The sequence below is a fragment of the Phymastichus coffea genome, unplaced genomic scaffold, assembly GCF_024137745.1.
Source record: "Phymastichus coffea isolate CEN01 unplaced genomic scaffold, Cenicafe_Pcof_1.1 PCOF00143, whole genome shotgun sequence".
Lineage (NCBI taxonomy): Eukaryota > Metazoa > Arthropoda > Insecta > Hymenoptera > Eulophidae > Phymastichus > Phymastichus coffea.
In genome coordinates this window covers 2,212-17,645 of record NW_026706954.1, presented here as the reverse complement: position 1 = coordinate 17,645, position 15,434 = coordinate 2,212, and the positions used below count along the sequence as shown (strand labels likewise).

Genomic DNA, 15,434 nt, shown 5'->3' with positions numbered 1-15,434 from the left:
TCTCGTATACTCCCAGTGAGCGTACTGAGTCGAGAAAGCTGTTTTATGGCTCGAAGAGGGATCCAAAGGAATTTGGAAAAAGCCCGTATGGAGATCACATGATGAAAAATACTGGGACCCTCCTAATTTATCTAAGACTTCGGTGATGTTAGGCATTGGGTATGAAATATTAATAATCTTTTCGTTCAAGGCTCGATAATCGACCACCAAACGCCACCGAGGGTTGCCGGAGGCATCAGGTTTTTTTGGAACCAGAAAACATGGAGCATTGTAAGGAGAAATCGAAGGGCGAATTATGCCTTCATCAGCCATCGCTTGTACCTGTTTTTCTAACTCGCTGGCTTGGGATTGAGGTAATCGGAATTGCCTAACATGGACTGGAATCTCATCGACAGTTTCGATTTTGTGATTTAATACATCGGTGGCCTTTAATTTATCTCCAGGTAAAAAGAACTGATAAGGGTATTTAGCTATCAACGTTACGAGTTTATGTCGTTCTAAAGAATTGAGATGCTCTGTATGAATACATCGTAAAAGTTTGGCTATCCGTTTAGCCTCATCGCGCTTATCGGGTAACGCATCGTTCGATTTAATTTCAGGAACTGGCTCTACGCTCGGTATTGGGAAGATAGCCGTGATATCTCGACTAGAAGAGTTAATGGCGCACACCCTGGCCTTGCCGTTGGTGAGGGCCACTAATGCTTCCCCGATATATACATCTGGCCCGGAATTAATCCGCGGAAGAATTCCTTCCTTCATTTCCTTGCTCGCTTGCACCGCAAACTCGACGAAAGTCCTCGATCGCGCTGGTAAATGAATCGTGTTATTTTGCTTAAATTGATACGATCTCGAGTTTACTTTTATTTCCCCTCCGTCTTTGCGAAAAACAAGATCGACTTCCTCCCTTTCTAAAAATTCTACTCCTAATATACCGTCTCCTTTCACAGGAAAACCGTCCGGGACAACTTGGAATACGATCTGAATGTCGCCGAGCGTGAGCGCTGTTTGGCCCAGCGTTCTCACAAGCCCATTGCCGATACCGGTTAAATTAAATCGAACGCTCTCGTCGACGGATGCTCCCCTGCCGAGGCATTTAGATTTTATGAGGTTCAACCCGCAGCCGGTATCTACGAGGAATGTGAACTTTTCGTGCCGTGTTTCGCAAAAAAGCTCGACAAAGGGAGACTTCGACGGGTTTATTCGTTCGGCGGCGTAGTGGACACGAATGTCGCAGGAGACGGTTTGTTCGCTGCGCCCGGTCGCGTCTCGGTCGATCGGGCCGCGTCTTCGTTTAAATTGCTTGATTGTTGGTTGCTACGATACGAATTTTGCGCGTTACGATTTTGAAACGGCCTTCCGCGCCACGACGGCCTTCCTCTCGTCGGTCCGTTGTCATAGTTGTTTCCAGCAGAGTTCGATGGGCAGAATCTTGCGATGTGTCCTGGAAGGTAACACCGATAACAAGTGCGCTCCCCTCGCCTTTCCCTATCATAAGTTGGAGTAGCGTCTGCTGACAATGAGCCTCCGTTTCCTCCCTCGGCCTGCTTTGAATTGCTGCCCGGCGCGCCTCCCGAGTTTTGATTTCGATCGCAGCGCGGCGAGTCTGCACGCACCTGATTAGCTACGTAGGCTACTTGGTACGCACTTTTCCTGTTGTTGAAGGGCCTGTTCGCCCCGTTCTGCTCCTTTAGCGCTTCTTTCTGTTGAATCTTCATCTCGGCCTCAATAGCAGCGCAGATCGCTCCTTCCAAGGTACTTGGTTTCTTAGCCTCAACTCTAGTCGTACAATCGTTTCTCCAAATGCCCATTATGAAGCTATCGCGTGCTGTGTCCTGCGCGCATTGTATGATCGCGGCGGCGCCATCCGGGTAGGTGTACCGCGCCACACGGATGAGCTTGTTTAACAGAAGGCTAACGCGCGTACCGTAATCTCGCATCGACTCGCCCTGCTTTTGTATTACTCGATTGAGCTGAGCATTCAGATCTGAAAAGCTTTCCGGCGGACGATATCTATCCTTGAGTGCACTTAGAAAACTCGTTAAGTCGCTATGTTTTGTTGCTAACAGATAATTTTTTGCATCCCCTTCGCATTTGTTACGCATCATCTGCAAAAAGAGCGAACGTGCACGCGGCTCAACAAACCCGTTGGCTTCCTCGCACTTCTCCGCAAACCCCTCGACGCAATCACCCTCCCCCTTGAACACCGGTATGAGAGTTAATGCAGTCTTAGGTTCGACGTAGTAAGGCCTGGCTTCGCTACCGCTGTAGCCTGCTCGCGCTTCGTAGTGAGTGGGAGAGGCAACCATAATCTCGTTAGGGATTACCCGAGGTAAGCTCAATGTTCCCGCGTTCATCGTGTTTGGAACTAACGGCAGATTTTCTGAATCGCTATCGTCTGCGCCCGAGTTCTCAGCGTCCATATCGATACTTTCAATGTTTACGGTTCGTACCGCCGATCTACTAGTCGTTTTTCCACGGCCCCTACCTCGACTCACCTGCCCTCCGCGAACTCGTGCTTCGCCCACATTACCCGCGCCATCACTCCTTTGGGCGAGGGTGGTTGCGCTCCTAGTGCTTCTTTTAGCAGGCGGGCCACCGGCTGCACCGCGGTTGCTACGTTTACCGCGCCCCGACATTATCGTGTTTTACAGCAAGGGGAGTGAGATTAGGCCAAACGAAAGCAATACTTAAGGGACACCGGTTTGAAATCAGATGAGTATGAATCCGTATACACCACTAATAGCATTAATTATAGAACATTCAGCTTGTGTTCGTTTGAATTTCAGATACCGATAAGAAGACTTAACAGCTGACAACTAGAGCAATATGGATCGCAGAAAATCTAAACAAATCATCTACACTTTCCGGCAAATTTCCGGTAATTTTTTTTTTTTTTTTTTTTTTTTTTTTTTTTTTTTTTTTTTTTTTGAAAAATTGAAAAATGATTTGAAAATTTGAAAAGCTAGTCAACTACTTGACTAATTTTATTTATAAAATATTATTAATAAAAAGAACGATTATTATTGTTAATTAAATCAGTATAAGTACAAAATTGAATCTTATTATCAAGTTTAATATCAACGCAAATTTCGAATATTGAATCAATAATAAATATAAAAAAAAATGTTGAATATATCGTACACTGTTAGCGCAAGTTGATGTAAGACTACTAAAAGCAAACTATACTAAATACATTATTCATACATTATAGAAATTCTTACTTCTAAAATAACTGATTATATTTTCCCACGATATCGCGATGGTCACTTGAAAACGGTAATTGCAACAAAACTTACAATGCTGGTGAGGACAGCCGCAGCCTGCGATTTTTGAGCAAGAAGCCGTGGCGTGGCCACAAAAATCGCCTACCCTGGTATTCACCCTGTACTCCACGGGAAACACGCCTAAAACCGGGGAGAGGGCAGTTGGCACTCGTGCACAAAATTGCACGCTCACTCACAGTCAATGTGCACTATAATATAACGCAGTCAAAGTTTATATGCACAGATCACGTACAGTCACAATTACACACACAAATCTTGATATTTCTATGTAGCGTATCCTGGCCAGTGCATCTGGAGGACTCTTCTTTCCTTTTGAAAACTTGTAATCTCAAAGATACTTGCTATAGATGTTGATAGCGTATGATCTATTACTGGTTTATATTTTATTTTTGTTAAAATTTCGTATCCCACCGCTGCCACCAGTGTAACATCCCCACCCTTGCCGTTGGCGCGAACAAGGAATAATTTGTATTTAGTTGTAAGCGCGGGATGAATTTGAACGTGACTCGATAAATAAGGAATGAGAGCGTTCATTGACCGACTTTATAATTTGGGTAGCGTGGAAAATTCAAATGAAAAGAGAGATCAGTGATACTTCAAACTGCCAATTGCTTTTAATGATGTAGAATACAAGAAAAATGTCACAAGTTTCTCTCGTGAGGGCTCTGCTCTGACTGACTTGTCGTTGTCCTGGAGCGTCCTCCTCGGCGCTCCCCTCTGTCACTCCCAAAGGGGTAGGTTTAGCATCAACACCTCCAAAGAGAGGGAGGAGTAAGAGTTTTTTCGGCATCCAGTCATTTGATGAAGTGGGCGTCATCCTTTCTTCGAGAAAGGCCTCGAAGAAAGGATGCAGTAAAAAGGGAAAGTTTTCGCGGCACGTTCGGACCTACGTGCTTCATCCTTTATTGCCGGTTTAGAGCATTTTTTCTGCTGTTTGCTCCGATGCCAATCTTGCGCTCGCAATTTGTCCAGGTGAGCAACATGTGTAGCGCAGACGTCGGCGCGCTCGAGTAGATGCCGTAGTCGAGATTTATTGTAGTGCAATAAATCTTTCTTTATTCGTTTGTTTTTTTTTTTTTTTTCCCTTTGAATATTCGTAGTAAGAGTTGCATTTTCAAGTGACCATTTACACGTTTTCGCTTATATTATCGACGTTCATAAATCTCGCGGGTGTACATATGCTGTTTGCGCTTGCGCCTTATTTCATACCTGTCATATACATATGTTATAGACGCAACGTGACGTGTCCGTTCGTCACAACTGTGCTCGCGACTGTAGCGCTTTTCTAGTTTTGGGAAAAACTAGCGCTCGGTTTAAAAGTAGATGTGCCAATTTTATTACAGCAGAAAAAAATTGATATTTATAATATCGCATATTAACTTAATATATTAATGTATTATTGCTTTTTTAACTGCAGTCTGTAGAATTTTATAGAAATTGAAGTATTGAAATTTAAAGATATAATAATTATGTGCTAATTGTAAAAACTCATATAATATAGACTTTATTTAACCTTTCTTTCGTAACCATAAAACGATGATTTTTTTACGGCAAATGATGGATGAAGCGGCAACAATTAAAAAATGTTCGCAGTAGTACAGTGTAAAGTTATATAACGACTCGGCACAAGGTTAACCTCAAAATCTTCGGTTGTATGGCTCCGCAAACGAAAATGCAATGTAAGAAAATACTGTAAAATTAAGGTTAAATATAAAACATTCACACAATAATTTTTCTTATCGGAATTGTTCTAATTATTAACTAAGAATTGGTCATGGTTAACTCCTGTGAATTTTTAACTATTGATGAAGTTCATACTCCTGCAGAGCGTGTTCATTTCGTGGAGCAGGAATGCGCTAGTGCTGTATTTTCTACAACTTTTTACACTTACATTGCAGGTAGCATGACTATAAAATACTTTTTGCATCCATTGTTTAATATTGTAAACAAACTAATAGAGCATCTAATGTTCTGGAATAATTAAGTTAACTTTAAAATTGATATTTGAATATCCTGGATCAAACATTTTATAAACTGCTATGTTGATAAATAATTTTCGCAATTTTTTCACAGGTACAGTAGTAATTCCTTTGCTACTTAAATCTTTCCGTAACTATTTACCAATGCCTATAGAATATAAGGTGGCTAGTGGTTCATTATTGGCTGTGGTATTTTCTTATTTTGCTGGAGTTCGTGCCAAAAGGAGATGTGAAGAAGATATCAATAGACAGCTTGATGAAAAATTTATGGCTTAATTTTGGTACTGGTCACTAATATCTCAAATTCAAAATGAGCAGCGTTTTGAAAAGTCTTATGCCGTTTGTAAAACAGGGTTTAAACAATAAATTGGCTTTGTATAGAAAAAATGTACTTAGAGAATCATGGTATCTACCAAAGAGACTGAGACATGAAGATGAATTTTTCATGGTTGAGGAAGAAACAGAATTAATAAATCCAGAGTACAATGAGATAGCTAATGAGTATCTAGGAGTAGTAGCAAAAGGTCATCGAACATTTGTAATTCAACCATATATCAAATGGGGTAAAGATAAAAAACAACAAACCACTAGAGAGTTGCAACTTGCTGAATCTGTTGCACTAGTTGAAACTCTGCCCTATTGGGAAGTAGTAGATAAAATGTGGATTCCACTAATGAGTTTGGAAAGAAAACAACTATTTGGATCTGGTGGTCTAGAAAATATTAAAACTAGAATCAAGTGTGGCAGAAATGTAACAGCAATTTTTGTTAGTACAAACACTCTCAAACATGTGCAACTTTTGGAACTTGAAAAAATATTTGGTTTGCCAGTTTACGACAGATACTCTATAGTTATACACATTTTTAGGAGTCATGCAAGGAGTCCTGAAGCTAAACTTCAAGTTGCATTGGCTGAACTCCCATATATTTACAAAAAAATGAGTGAATTAGGAGGGAGGATAAATCTATTAGAAAAACGTAGAATGTATTTGCAAGCACGAGAATCACAACTCAAGACTGCTTTGAAAAAACTCAAATTGCATCGAGAAGCTGTTCGTAATAAAAGAAAGCATTATGGATTTGTTACTGTTGCTGTTGTAGGATACACAAATGCAGGAAAGACTTCTTTAATTAAAGGCAAGTTTACAAAATATTTTTTTTGATCACTCAAACTTTAAAGCTGATTCATATAATAATTTTTTCTCATTGCAGCTTTAACTGGTGATTTTGGATTACAACCCAAGAACTTTTTGTTTGCAACACTAGATACCACAGCGCATGAAGGTATTCTTCCATGTAAAATGAAAGTTTTGTATATTGACACCATAGGCTTCATACAAGATGTACCAGCCACGTTAATTGAACCATTTGTGGCTACACTGGAAGATGCGATGATAGCTGTAAGTATTTTTCCGATATAATATATCAAAATAAACTTTATACAACTGAGTAACTAAATTGTTATCACTTACAGGATATAATTGTGCATGTTTACGATGCAAGTCATCCAGATAAATTAGCACAAATCGAGCATGTCCGCAAAACGTTAAAATCTTTAACAAATGGTGATAAACCGTTGATTGAGATAGCTAACAAGTGCGATTTAATAGAGCCCGGAACTTTACCAACCGAGGTTTTAGGAATCTCGGCAACGAAGGCAACTGGTAAAATACTAGCTTTTCAATTCATACACAATAATTTTTTTTTATTCTTAATACATAGTTATATAGAATTTTGTATTTTAGGATTGGACATATTACGCCATAAAATCGAGAAATTAATTTTTGCCGAAACTGGAAGATCGGTAATGAAGATGAGAGTAGAATCAGGAAGCGAAGCCATGACGTGGCTTTATAACGAAGCTACTGTTCTACATGCCGAGGCAGATCCTAAAGATTCACAGTTTCTGTTACTCGACGTTATCGTTACAGATAATCTTCTACACCGATTTCGGCGTTACTTGAAGCAATAAAATAGAAATTTAAATGTAACATAAGTAAATATAGTTGTAAAGTGACAAATTTAATATATCATAACAATTGTATTTGCATCTATTTTTGTTTGATATGTTATTTTTAACAAAATAAAAAATTGTTATATAAAAAATATAATGTTTGAAAAAATTAATTAACTTAATAATTTAAATTGAAAGTTTATTGAATTGTGAAGTTTGCTAACAACATTTTTCAGATCTTTCCATTGTCATAAACTATATGAAAAAAATGTTCTTGATTTGACTCGATTATTGTTTTAAGTTTGACATATATCTCTTTGCTAAAAGTAAAAGTGGATTCATATGATTGCAAAATCAAGCTGAAACCATGAAGTCCATAAAATCCTAGCATTGTCAAATTAAAATATCAATAATTCAATATCTACAGTTTGAAAATCAGGAAAAGTTATTAAAATTGATGATTAATGGAAAGACGGTTTTGCGTTTGATATTGGACAAATGTTAAATATTCATCTGAAAATAACCTCTTTTATCTTCTATCATCATTTAGTTGTGTACAATTCAAACAAAAGATCTTTGCTTAAAGATACGAAAGATAAAAATTTACAATCTTCAAATATGAAAATGTGCATAATACACAAATATTGATTTAACAGAAAAAAATCACTTTTTTCACAGAACCTGAACAATTGAACATATTCATTTTGTAATAACAGTAATAAAGAATGGTCTCGGCAATGATTAATTATATTCAATCAAATAATTTAAAATTCCTCACTCGGCTTTTCTTCTAACCGACGATCACCAAAAAGCTTTGACGACCAATCGCTCATCCTTTCTTTTTGTAAGTTTTGCGCGGCTTTTTCGATAGTTCATTTTGGAAAGAAGAGGTGGCCGCTAAGTACGTATATAGGTGTAGGTTGGAAAAAACGAGCACAAACCTAATTTTCACTTCAAAAGAAGGGAAAAGTAGCTCTGTAGGTCGAGACGCGCATAATGCATTGTCGTAATGGAGCAGCCAGAGAGTACACATCAGAATGCAGCGGATAGAAGCGCATCAGACGCTGGGGGAAAGGGGGAGAAAACGAAAGGAGCGGAGAAGTGCAGCAGCGCCGGCTCTGCTATCAGCACAGCATTGTTCGTTCGGCCAAGATAAGAGATTTTTCGCGTCCGATCGTCTTGTTTGAATTTAAATCGGTTCTCTCGCGTTCGCTCGCGGACAGATCATAATATTCCATCGCAAAGATAGAAAGACTCTCACGGAGATTGCTAATTCATTATTCAAGTGGTTTTCTCTCTCTCTCTCTCTCTCTCTCTCTCTCACACTCTCTCGTGCGCGCGTGCGGGGAAGCTTTCCGATTAAGTATTGATAATCGTCGGGCGTTAATTTTCGCGGGACAATGCTAACGGCGTTCGACCTTGCCTTTAAAGTTTTAATTGAAAATCGATTTTGCACGCAGCTCAAGTTTTTAATAAAGAGCTGTCGCGCTCTTAATATTCGGCCGCGCGCGTTTGTAAATAATTGAAAACGTCGAAAGCACGCGCCCATCCTCGCTTCTCTCTCTCTCTCTCTCTCTCTCTCTCTCTCTCTCTCTCTCTTTGCCGCGAGCTCGTAATTGGATTGAAATTTCGCATAAAGATCGAGAGCGCCTACTGGTTGTTGCGGGACGGGAGGGGTCATCAAAGGGCAATCGAGCTCGCGCGTTTTTCCCCCTCCCCCTTTATTCCGTCCGCGTCGCGCTGCGCGGCAAATCGCCCGTTCATAACGAGGGTCGTTGCCGGCGCGCACTCGCGTTAACTACAAAGCCTCGGTGACAAGGCTATGCGCAGCATGCGAGCGGCCGACCGAGTGCGGAGACACGAGACGGTGAGAGAGCGATTACGGGCTTGGCCGATCGCCGTGTGTCAGCCGAATTGCCGGCTAATGCATTGATATAATGATCGAGTGTGCGGATTTTCGCTGGCACGGCCAGTCGCTCGGGATTGTACCGTTTTTTTCTCCACATTTTCATACCTCTGTCCACGACATTGAACATACTTTAAAGTCTAATTTTTCTTTCCGTGATTTCACTATTTTTTTCTCTTTTTTTGAGGGGATTATTCAATGTCTAATTCTCGGTTCACTTTAATGGCAAAAGATAGATATACTTATTAAAAACTGTACTTTCCGCAACTAAATATTCAGCTTCAAACGAGCCAATTTGATCTGGTTTACATTATCAGCTGCAGCAACTGCAAGATAATGAGATTTCATTAATTTGTATCATTTTTCAAAATCAATTTAGGGTTCAACGTAGTTCTTTTATAGAGAACCTTGTAAAGGGAAATAATTCGATTTATGACTTTTTCAATATCGAAAGAAAAATTTTCAATATCGGTTTTGGATTTCTTGTAATTCTTTTAGAAATACGTTGATTATCTTTAACTATGAACATATTTAATGGCACGTTCAAAAGAAAACTAGCAGCAAGCTAACGCTGAGCAATTTTCATTAACAAATGATTTCATTAAAAATTTTATAATTTTCAAGATTTTATTAAGTTTTCAGATATCAAGTTAGAAAAAGTACCCGTGGTGTCTTATTTGTACTATTATTAATAAAAAAAAATATATCAGAAAAGAAAGGAAACAGAAAGTGTAGTCGTTGAGAACATGTGCTTTCGAAAAAAAAGAAGAAAATAATACCTCGGTCTTTCCGCTTTCTGTCACACATGTGCGAGCTGGCTATTTTGAAAATGTAACATTCTTCGGCAAATAAAAGGTCGCAATTAAAAGAACAGGAAGCGAGCGCGCGAGAAAAAAAGGCTGAAGCGAGCTTTAAAAGCGTGTCGCGTAATTCGTTAGCGCTGGCGCGCGAGTTTGCACGCGTGGGCGGCAGTTTGCAGGACAGCCTCGGCAAGCTGTACAACAAGGTGCAGCCTGCCGCACGTAGAGCGTTGGAAATTAAAATTTACGGCCAGAGCTGCTGTTGCAACGCGCAGGCCCTGTCTCTAATCTCGCTCGTTAAGACAAAGCTGGGCGAGCTGCTGGACGGAGTGACGGGTGAGCGGCGGGGTGGGGGGGGGGGGCAGTTGGCGCTGTACGAATCACTTGACAAAAGTTTCGCGCGATGCGCCCAAATCGCAATCAAGCCGCAGTCGGGCGCGACAGGTATATAAGCAGTCACGCGGGGCAGAGGAAAAAAAGCTCACTCGGAGCGTTCGAATTGGAGAACAAAGGTTGCCATTGGCTACCCCGCAGGTCGGCGGCAGTCGGGGGGCCGCCGGAGAATACAGAGATGCAGCCTTTGACGCTAGCGCGAGGATTAGCGTCGGATAGAGCCGGCGCGGAGAAAGAGACTTATCAACGGTGTATCGTACGCCGGGGACGCCCTCAGCAGCTCTCTCTCTCTCTCTCTCTCTCTCTTTCTCTCTCTCTCTCTCTCTCTCTCTCTCTCTCTCTATTTCGCCGCCGCCTGGATTTAACGGCGAACGAGCTATTTATTTGCGGATACGGGCCTCGTGACGCGTGTCCGCTGCTGGGTTTGCGCCCCGCCGAGACGCTATTGTGTGCCGAGCCAATTAACGTTATTATCATAAGCGTTTGCGTTTGATCGCGTTGCCACGGCGAGAGAGAATCGACGTGCGTACGCGAGACGCGAAACGGATACAGTGCCGACGAAAAGAAACAAGCGCGGACATTTCATTACGGCCAGAACGAGGTAGCCTCGCTCGCGACCTTTCAAAGAATGCCTGATTTATCCATCGCCTCGTCTCTCGCTCGCGCTCGCGACTGACGGGCGGCAGTTAACTTATGTAAACTGCGACTAAACCGAGAAGCTTGTATAAAGAAAAGGAAAAAAGTGCGCAAGCAGGTATCTCCGTGTGCCTCATAATTGCTAATACTTCTGCATCTGAGATACGTTCCGCGCCAAGCCGAGACGGCTTTACCGGCGCTGCCGCCGTCGAGTATTTCAGCGCCGATCGCAAATGAATCGCACGCTTCATCATCCGAGAAAAATCCCACTAAACTCCTTGCGCGACGACTGCGACTGCGGCCTTTGAGCTCTACTCTCGACGAGCGAGCTAACTCGTTTTGGAAAACGCCGTTAACGGCCTGGCTCACTCAGCTCCGCGGCATTCCCGGGCTGAAAAGCAGCTTTAAAAGCCACTGCTGATTCCCTTGTAGCGCACTTCTGTATCAGCAATCTCGCCACGTCCATTTAGCGAAAACATGCCTTTTTGCTCGGTCGATTTACCGAAATCAGTCGAGCGCAATCGATCCTTTCTCGCTCGCCCGTTTCTACGTGTCTCCCGCTAATGAAAATCCACTTTGCGCCAGGCCCCTGTCTCCGCGTTTTTTGCTATTTTCGGCCGATTAGGAAATATCGCGTCGACGCGCGCGCTCGTCGTTTTTGCATAAATTACATTTCAACGAGCGCTCTTTGAGGTTGACTTTTCGAAACGCCGCGCTCGGTGGCTTTCTTCTCCGGTTGTTCCGCGTAACCGAGTGCCGCCTGCAAATAAAGTTACCATTAGCAAATTCGCGCCTCTCGGACATTGTTTTTCGTTTTTTTTTTTATTTTATTGTTTTATTTTTTCGCCGTGACGCTGTTTCAACATTGATTCAGATGACACAACGAGGTGACGAAATTCAGTTGGCTGCTCGTTTAAAAAACAACTCTTCCGCATACTGAAAGGCCCTTGAAACGAGGTTAGATAGAGCGCATTTTAACGCACCAACGATTAACGAACCCGCGCGACGTTAATCTCGACTTGTTGAACGTTTCCCCAGAAAAATTCGAATTTAATTATTTGCCACTGAAGCTATTCGCTCCGAGAGAGCTACCATCGGCGGCGCACTCGTCACCCGCGCTTCTCGATCCTCAATAACTTGAAAATTTATTGCGCGTGAATCACTTGCAAGCGACTCGATATTTTCGCGAAGGAGCTTTGATGCAAATGCAAACGAGGACTCGCGCGCGCGCGTGCCATGTTGTGCATCCGAATTGTCGGCGAAATAATATGTAATTCATCGAGGGAAAAGCAAGGAAAGAAGAGGCCACAGAGCAGCTATTCAAAGGACAACCCGCTGAAGCAGCAGCAGGAAAACGAAAGAAAGAAAATCAAATTGACTGTAGCCCTCGAGCAAAGGGGCCACATGAGAGGGCCACATGATGGTGTCGGCATTGTCGCTCTTGCACGGAGAAAGCCGGGCGCTGTGCTGGCCGGCCTCCGTCACTGAGCTGACAGGGGGTGCGCCATCGGTGGGGGCCGTTTTGTTGGCTTATTCCCTCTCGCTTCGACTTGCGAGTCAGCGCTCGCGCTCGCTCGCTCGCTTTCGAGCGCTGTGAGCGGTGCAGGTACGAGGAGAGAGCGCCAGACGATGTGCGCGAGCGCGATGGCGTCGCGCGGAGGGGCACGGGCCGGCGAAGCAGCTCAGTCGAGTCCCGTGAGTCCGGGCAAGCGGTTCGCTCTCTTCTCTATAGCTGCACTGCGTGCACGCAAGTCTTGACAGTTTTAATTTTTTCTCTCCATCTCTCTCCCCTCGCAGGCAAGAGCGAAAGAGAGAGAGAGAGATAGAGATAGAGATAGAGATAGATAGAGACAGACAGACAGTGTGTGGCCGACGGAGAAACAAGAACCAAATAAACCGAAGCGAGCGAAGAGAGCGAGAGAGCATTATAGTTATTTTGCGTGTACACTTTGTATTCGTCATCGTCGTACGGAAATACGCAAGTGCGCGAATCGAGGAGTTTCCGTGTGTTATTGTGGTGGTTGGTGAGAGAGAGTGACGGACAGCCATTTTAGCGGCGTCGGCGAGAGAGAAGAGACGGAATAATGCTGCCTAGCCAACGCCTGTTTCTAGTAACAGCCTTCCTTCTCATTCTCAGCTAAGACGGCCAAGAAGCAGATTATAATTTGACAAGGGCAGCACCAACAGCCACAGAGAGAAAGAACGGTCAGCAGCGCGAGAAAGTTCAAAAGAGAGAGGTTAGGACTCGTTTCCCGAGGGCCTGGCTCCCTCTTTCTCTTTATGTGTGTTGCACGCATCCACCTAGGGCACCAGCGCGTCGTCCTCGCCCGACGACTGCGCGCGCACGCCGATGAATGAACGCGGACACGACCCGTCGTCGTCGTCTCTCGCACACTTGCACCTGGACACGGATCTTCCTCGGAACATGCGAACATATAGCGTTTCTGGAATTTCAGAGCAGTATTCTCGTTCGGCTTTAATTTTTTTTCCGAGTTGACGGTGTGTTTATGTGCGTGGAATCGGGCGGTTTTTTATTCTACTTGCGAGCGAGCGAGGGTGTAAGCTGTCTCACGTGGGGTGGGTGTGTTAGTGCTTCAATGGATTTAAATGGTGCTGTGAAGGCGAGCAAGCGTGGAAAAATCGACGGGTAACACCGCGGTTTCTCGAAAAACTAGGTGGGGTCGCGAACCTGCTTTTCTCGTTCGTGGTTCTTTTTTTGTATTCTTTTTCAGCGCGTCGGATTCCGCAGTCGACTCGCGTGCGCAATTAACGAGGATGCTTTTGGACATACCGTGCTGCTTTGTTTATCGCCGGGGATTTCTACGAATGAAGAGAAAGGCAGAGAGAAAGAGGTTAGGTTGTCTCGCGACAAAAATTTCACTGTAAGAGCAGTGTACAGTTGCATCAAGATTATTTAACCTTTTCTTCTGTCTTTGTCGTGTTTGCTTTTTCAGTCGCCCTTGGGCCTCGCGCTTGCTTTAGTTTCATAGGATGAGACAGTAAGAATCTCGTTTCGTGCACTATTTCGGGAGACGTCGCTATATAGACGACCTCTTGAGCGCATGTGTGTTTGTACAGGTTAAAAAATTTATCTCTAGCCTGCGCTAGAGAGCTACCAGTCTTGAGTTTTCCTCATCTCAGCATTGATAACTAAAGCAACCTTGTAAGCATCCGGGAGAAGAGTACGGGTACCGTAAACATACTTATCTGGTTCTTACTCGCGCGAGGCCCAAACGAATTGAAAGCCAGTGAAGGAGCCGAACAAGTGTTTCGAGTGCGGTGCATTTGCCTTTCGTGCGTTAGTGTGCGTGAGCCTGGAAATTGGCATGGGAGGATCAGCAGCGCCATGACTGCCCCTTGCGCTCACATTCTTCTTCTGCGAGATTTTTTTTTTTGTGATTCATGACACGAGCGACTCGTCTACTGAACCGCGCGTGAATCAACGTTTCGCGTGCTCGTAGCCTACATATGCATGTACAGCTTGATTGTCAATGCGCGCGCTGATTTTCATGTTCTGATTGTTGAAGGAACGGAGAGATCGAGGGGAGGCGACGCAGACAAGTGCGGACAGGATATACATCAGCGCTAGCAGCCGAGAGAAGAGAGTGTATAGTTGTGATATTTATCTGTAGTGACAAGTGATTGTTTCGGTTTTGTTCTGTCGGAGAGGAGCTTATATACATACGAGACGAGACAGGAAGAGGAGGCGAGCAGCGGCCCATCCGCTACTCGCGATCCGAGCCACGCGTCCTCGCCTGGGACACCACGCCACATACATTTCGGTAAGTCCCAAAAGCTTTTGTTCCTCGTTGACTATTTTGTTGGATGTTCCTCTCGCGAACTGACGGGACGAACCCGGTTGGTCATTATTCGGCGATTCCGTGTCGGAACACCGACGATGATTTATTTCGTTGCGGGCTTGGAGACTCTGAATAGGTGTAATTGAGATGTAATGAAATTCTACGAGTGTATTCAGGCTGCTTCTTGTCTTGTCTGCCTAGTCTTTTTAGACGGTCAATTGCTTGAAATGCTGTGACTTATTGCAATATTTAGCATTCTGCACTAAGCGGAAACGATATATACCTTCTCCTGCAATAATTTAAACGTGGCGAGAAAAAGCCTGCGCCGAATGTGCTTGACTTTCAAATTAATGCCAGAGTTATTATTTCCGTCGAACGATAGACAATATCTCGCGGCGTGAAAATGCCCGCGATTTATTAGACGATGCAAAAAGGTTTTTTTGGTTTATCATTCTGTCGTAACTTGCATACACGCCTCTCGAGGGGGCCTTTTGTATAAAAAAAAATGAAAAAAAAGCTCAGAATGATATGCGAGAGAAATAAAATTGTTATAAAGCTTTCTGAGATTCACGTTTACGTTCCTCGTAGGCTATAAACTATTATGAATATATTTTTTTCCGAGAATGACGAAACAAAGTTGGAAGTCAAGGGCTATTAAAACGAAATTTTATAAGAAAAGTTTA

General features: G+C 43.3%; 1 protein-coding gene across 4 annotated transcripts; it reads left to right on the top strand.

The window, feature by feature from the left end:
- Positions 1-4,703: 4,703 nt before the first annotated feature.
- Positions 4,704-7,306, top strand: LOC131672123 (putative GTP-binding protein 6). Of its 4 annotated transcripts, none has more exons than XM_058949124.1 (6): positions 4,704-4,963; positions 5,051-5,182; positions 5,358-6,399; positions 6,475-6,662; positions 6,737-6,926; positions 7,008-7,306. In XM_058949124.1, exons 3-6 carry the CDS (start codon positions 5,574-5,576, stop codon positions 7,232-7,234), a joined length of 1,431 nt encoding a protein of 476 aa, XP_058805107.1. In that variant the 5' UTR covers positions 4,704-4,963; positions 5,051-5,182; positions 5,358-5,573; the 3' UTR covers positions 7,235-7,306. The 4 variants fall into 4 exon arrangements, with proteins under 4 accessions (XP_058805107.1, XP_058805109.1, XP_058805108.1 ...); XM_058949126.1 differs by having other exon boundaries at positions 4,704-5,182; positions 5,358-5,544; positions 5,616-6,399; XM_058949125.1 differs by lacking the exon at positions 5,051-5,182.
- Positions 7,307-15,434: the final 8,128 nt, after the last annotated feature.

Bases quoted from the DNA above. Each gene is read 5' to 3' on its own strand.
- LOC131672123 (XM_058949125.1), top strand. From the start codon at position 5,574: ATGAGCAGCGTTTTGAAAAGTCTTATGCCGTTTGTAAAACAGGGTTTA. The intron at 6,400-6,474 runs GCAAGTTTACAA...TTCTCATTGCAG, and splicing joins AAAGACTTCTTTAATTAAAG to CTTTAACTGGTGATTTTGGA. The intron at 6,927-7,007 runs GTAAAATACTAG...TTTGTATTTTAG, and splicing joins CTCGGCAACGAAGGCAACTG to GATTGGACATATTACGCCAT.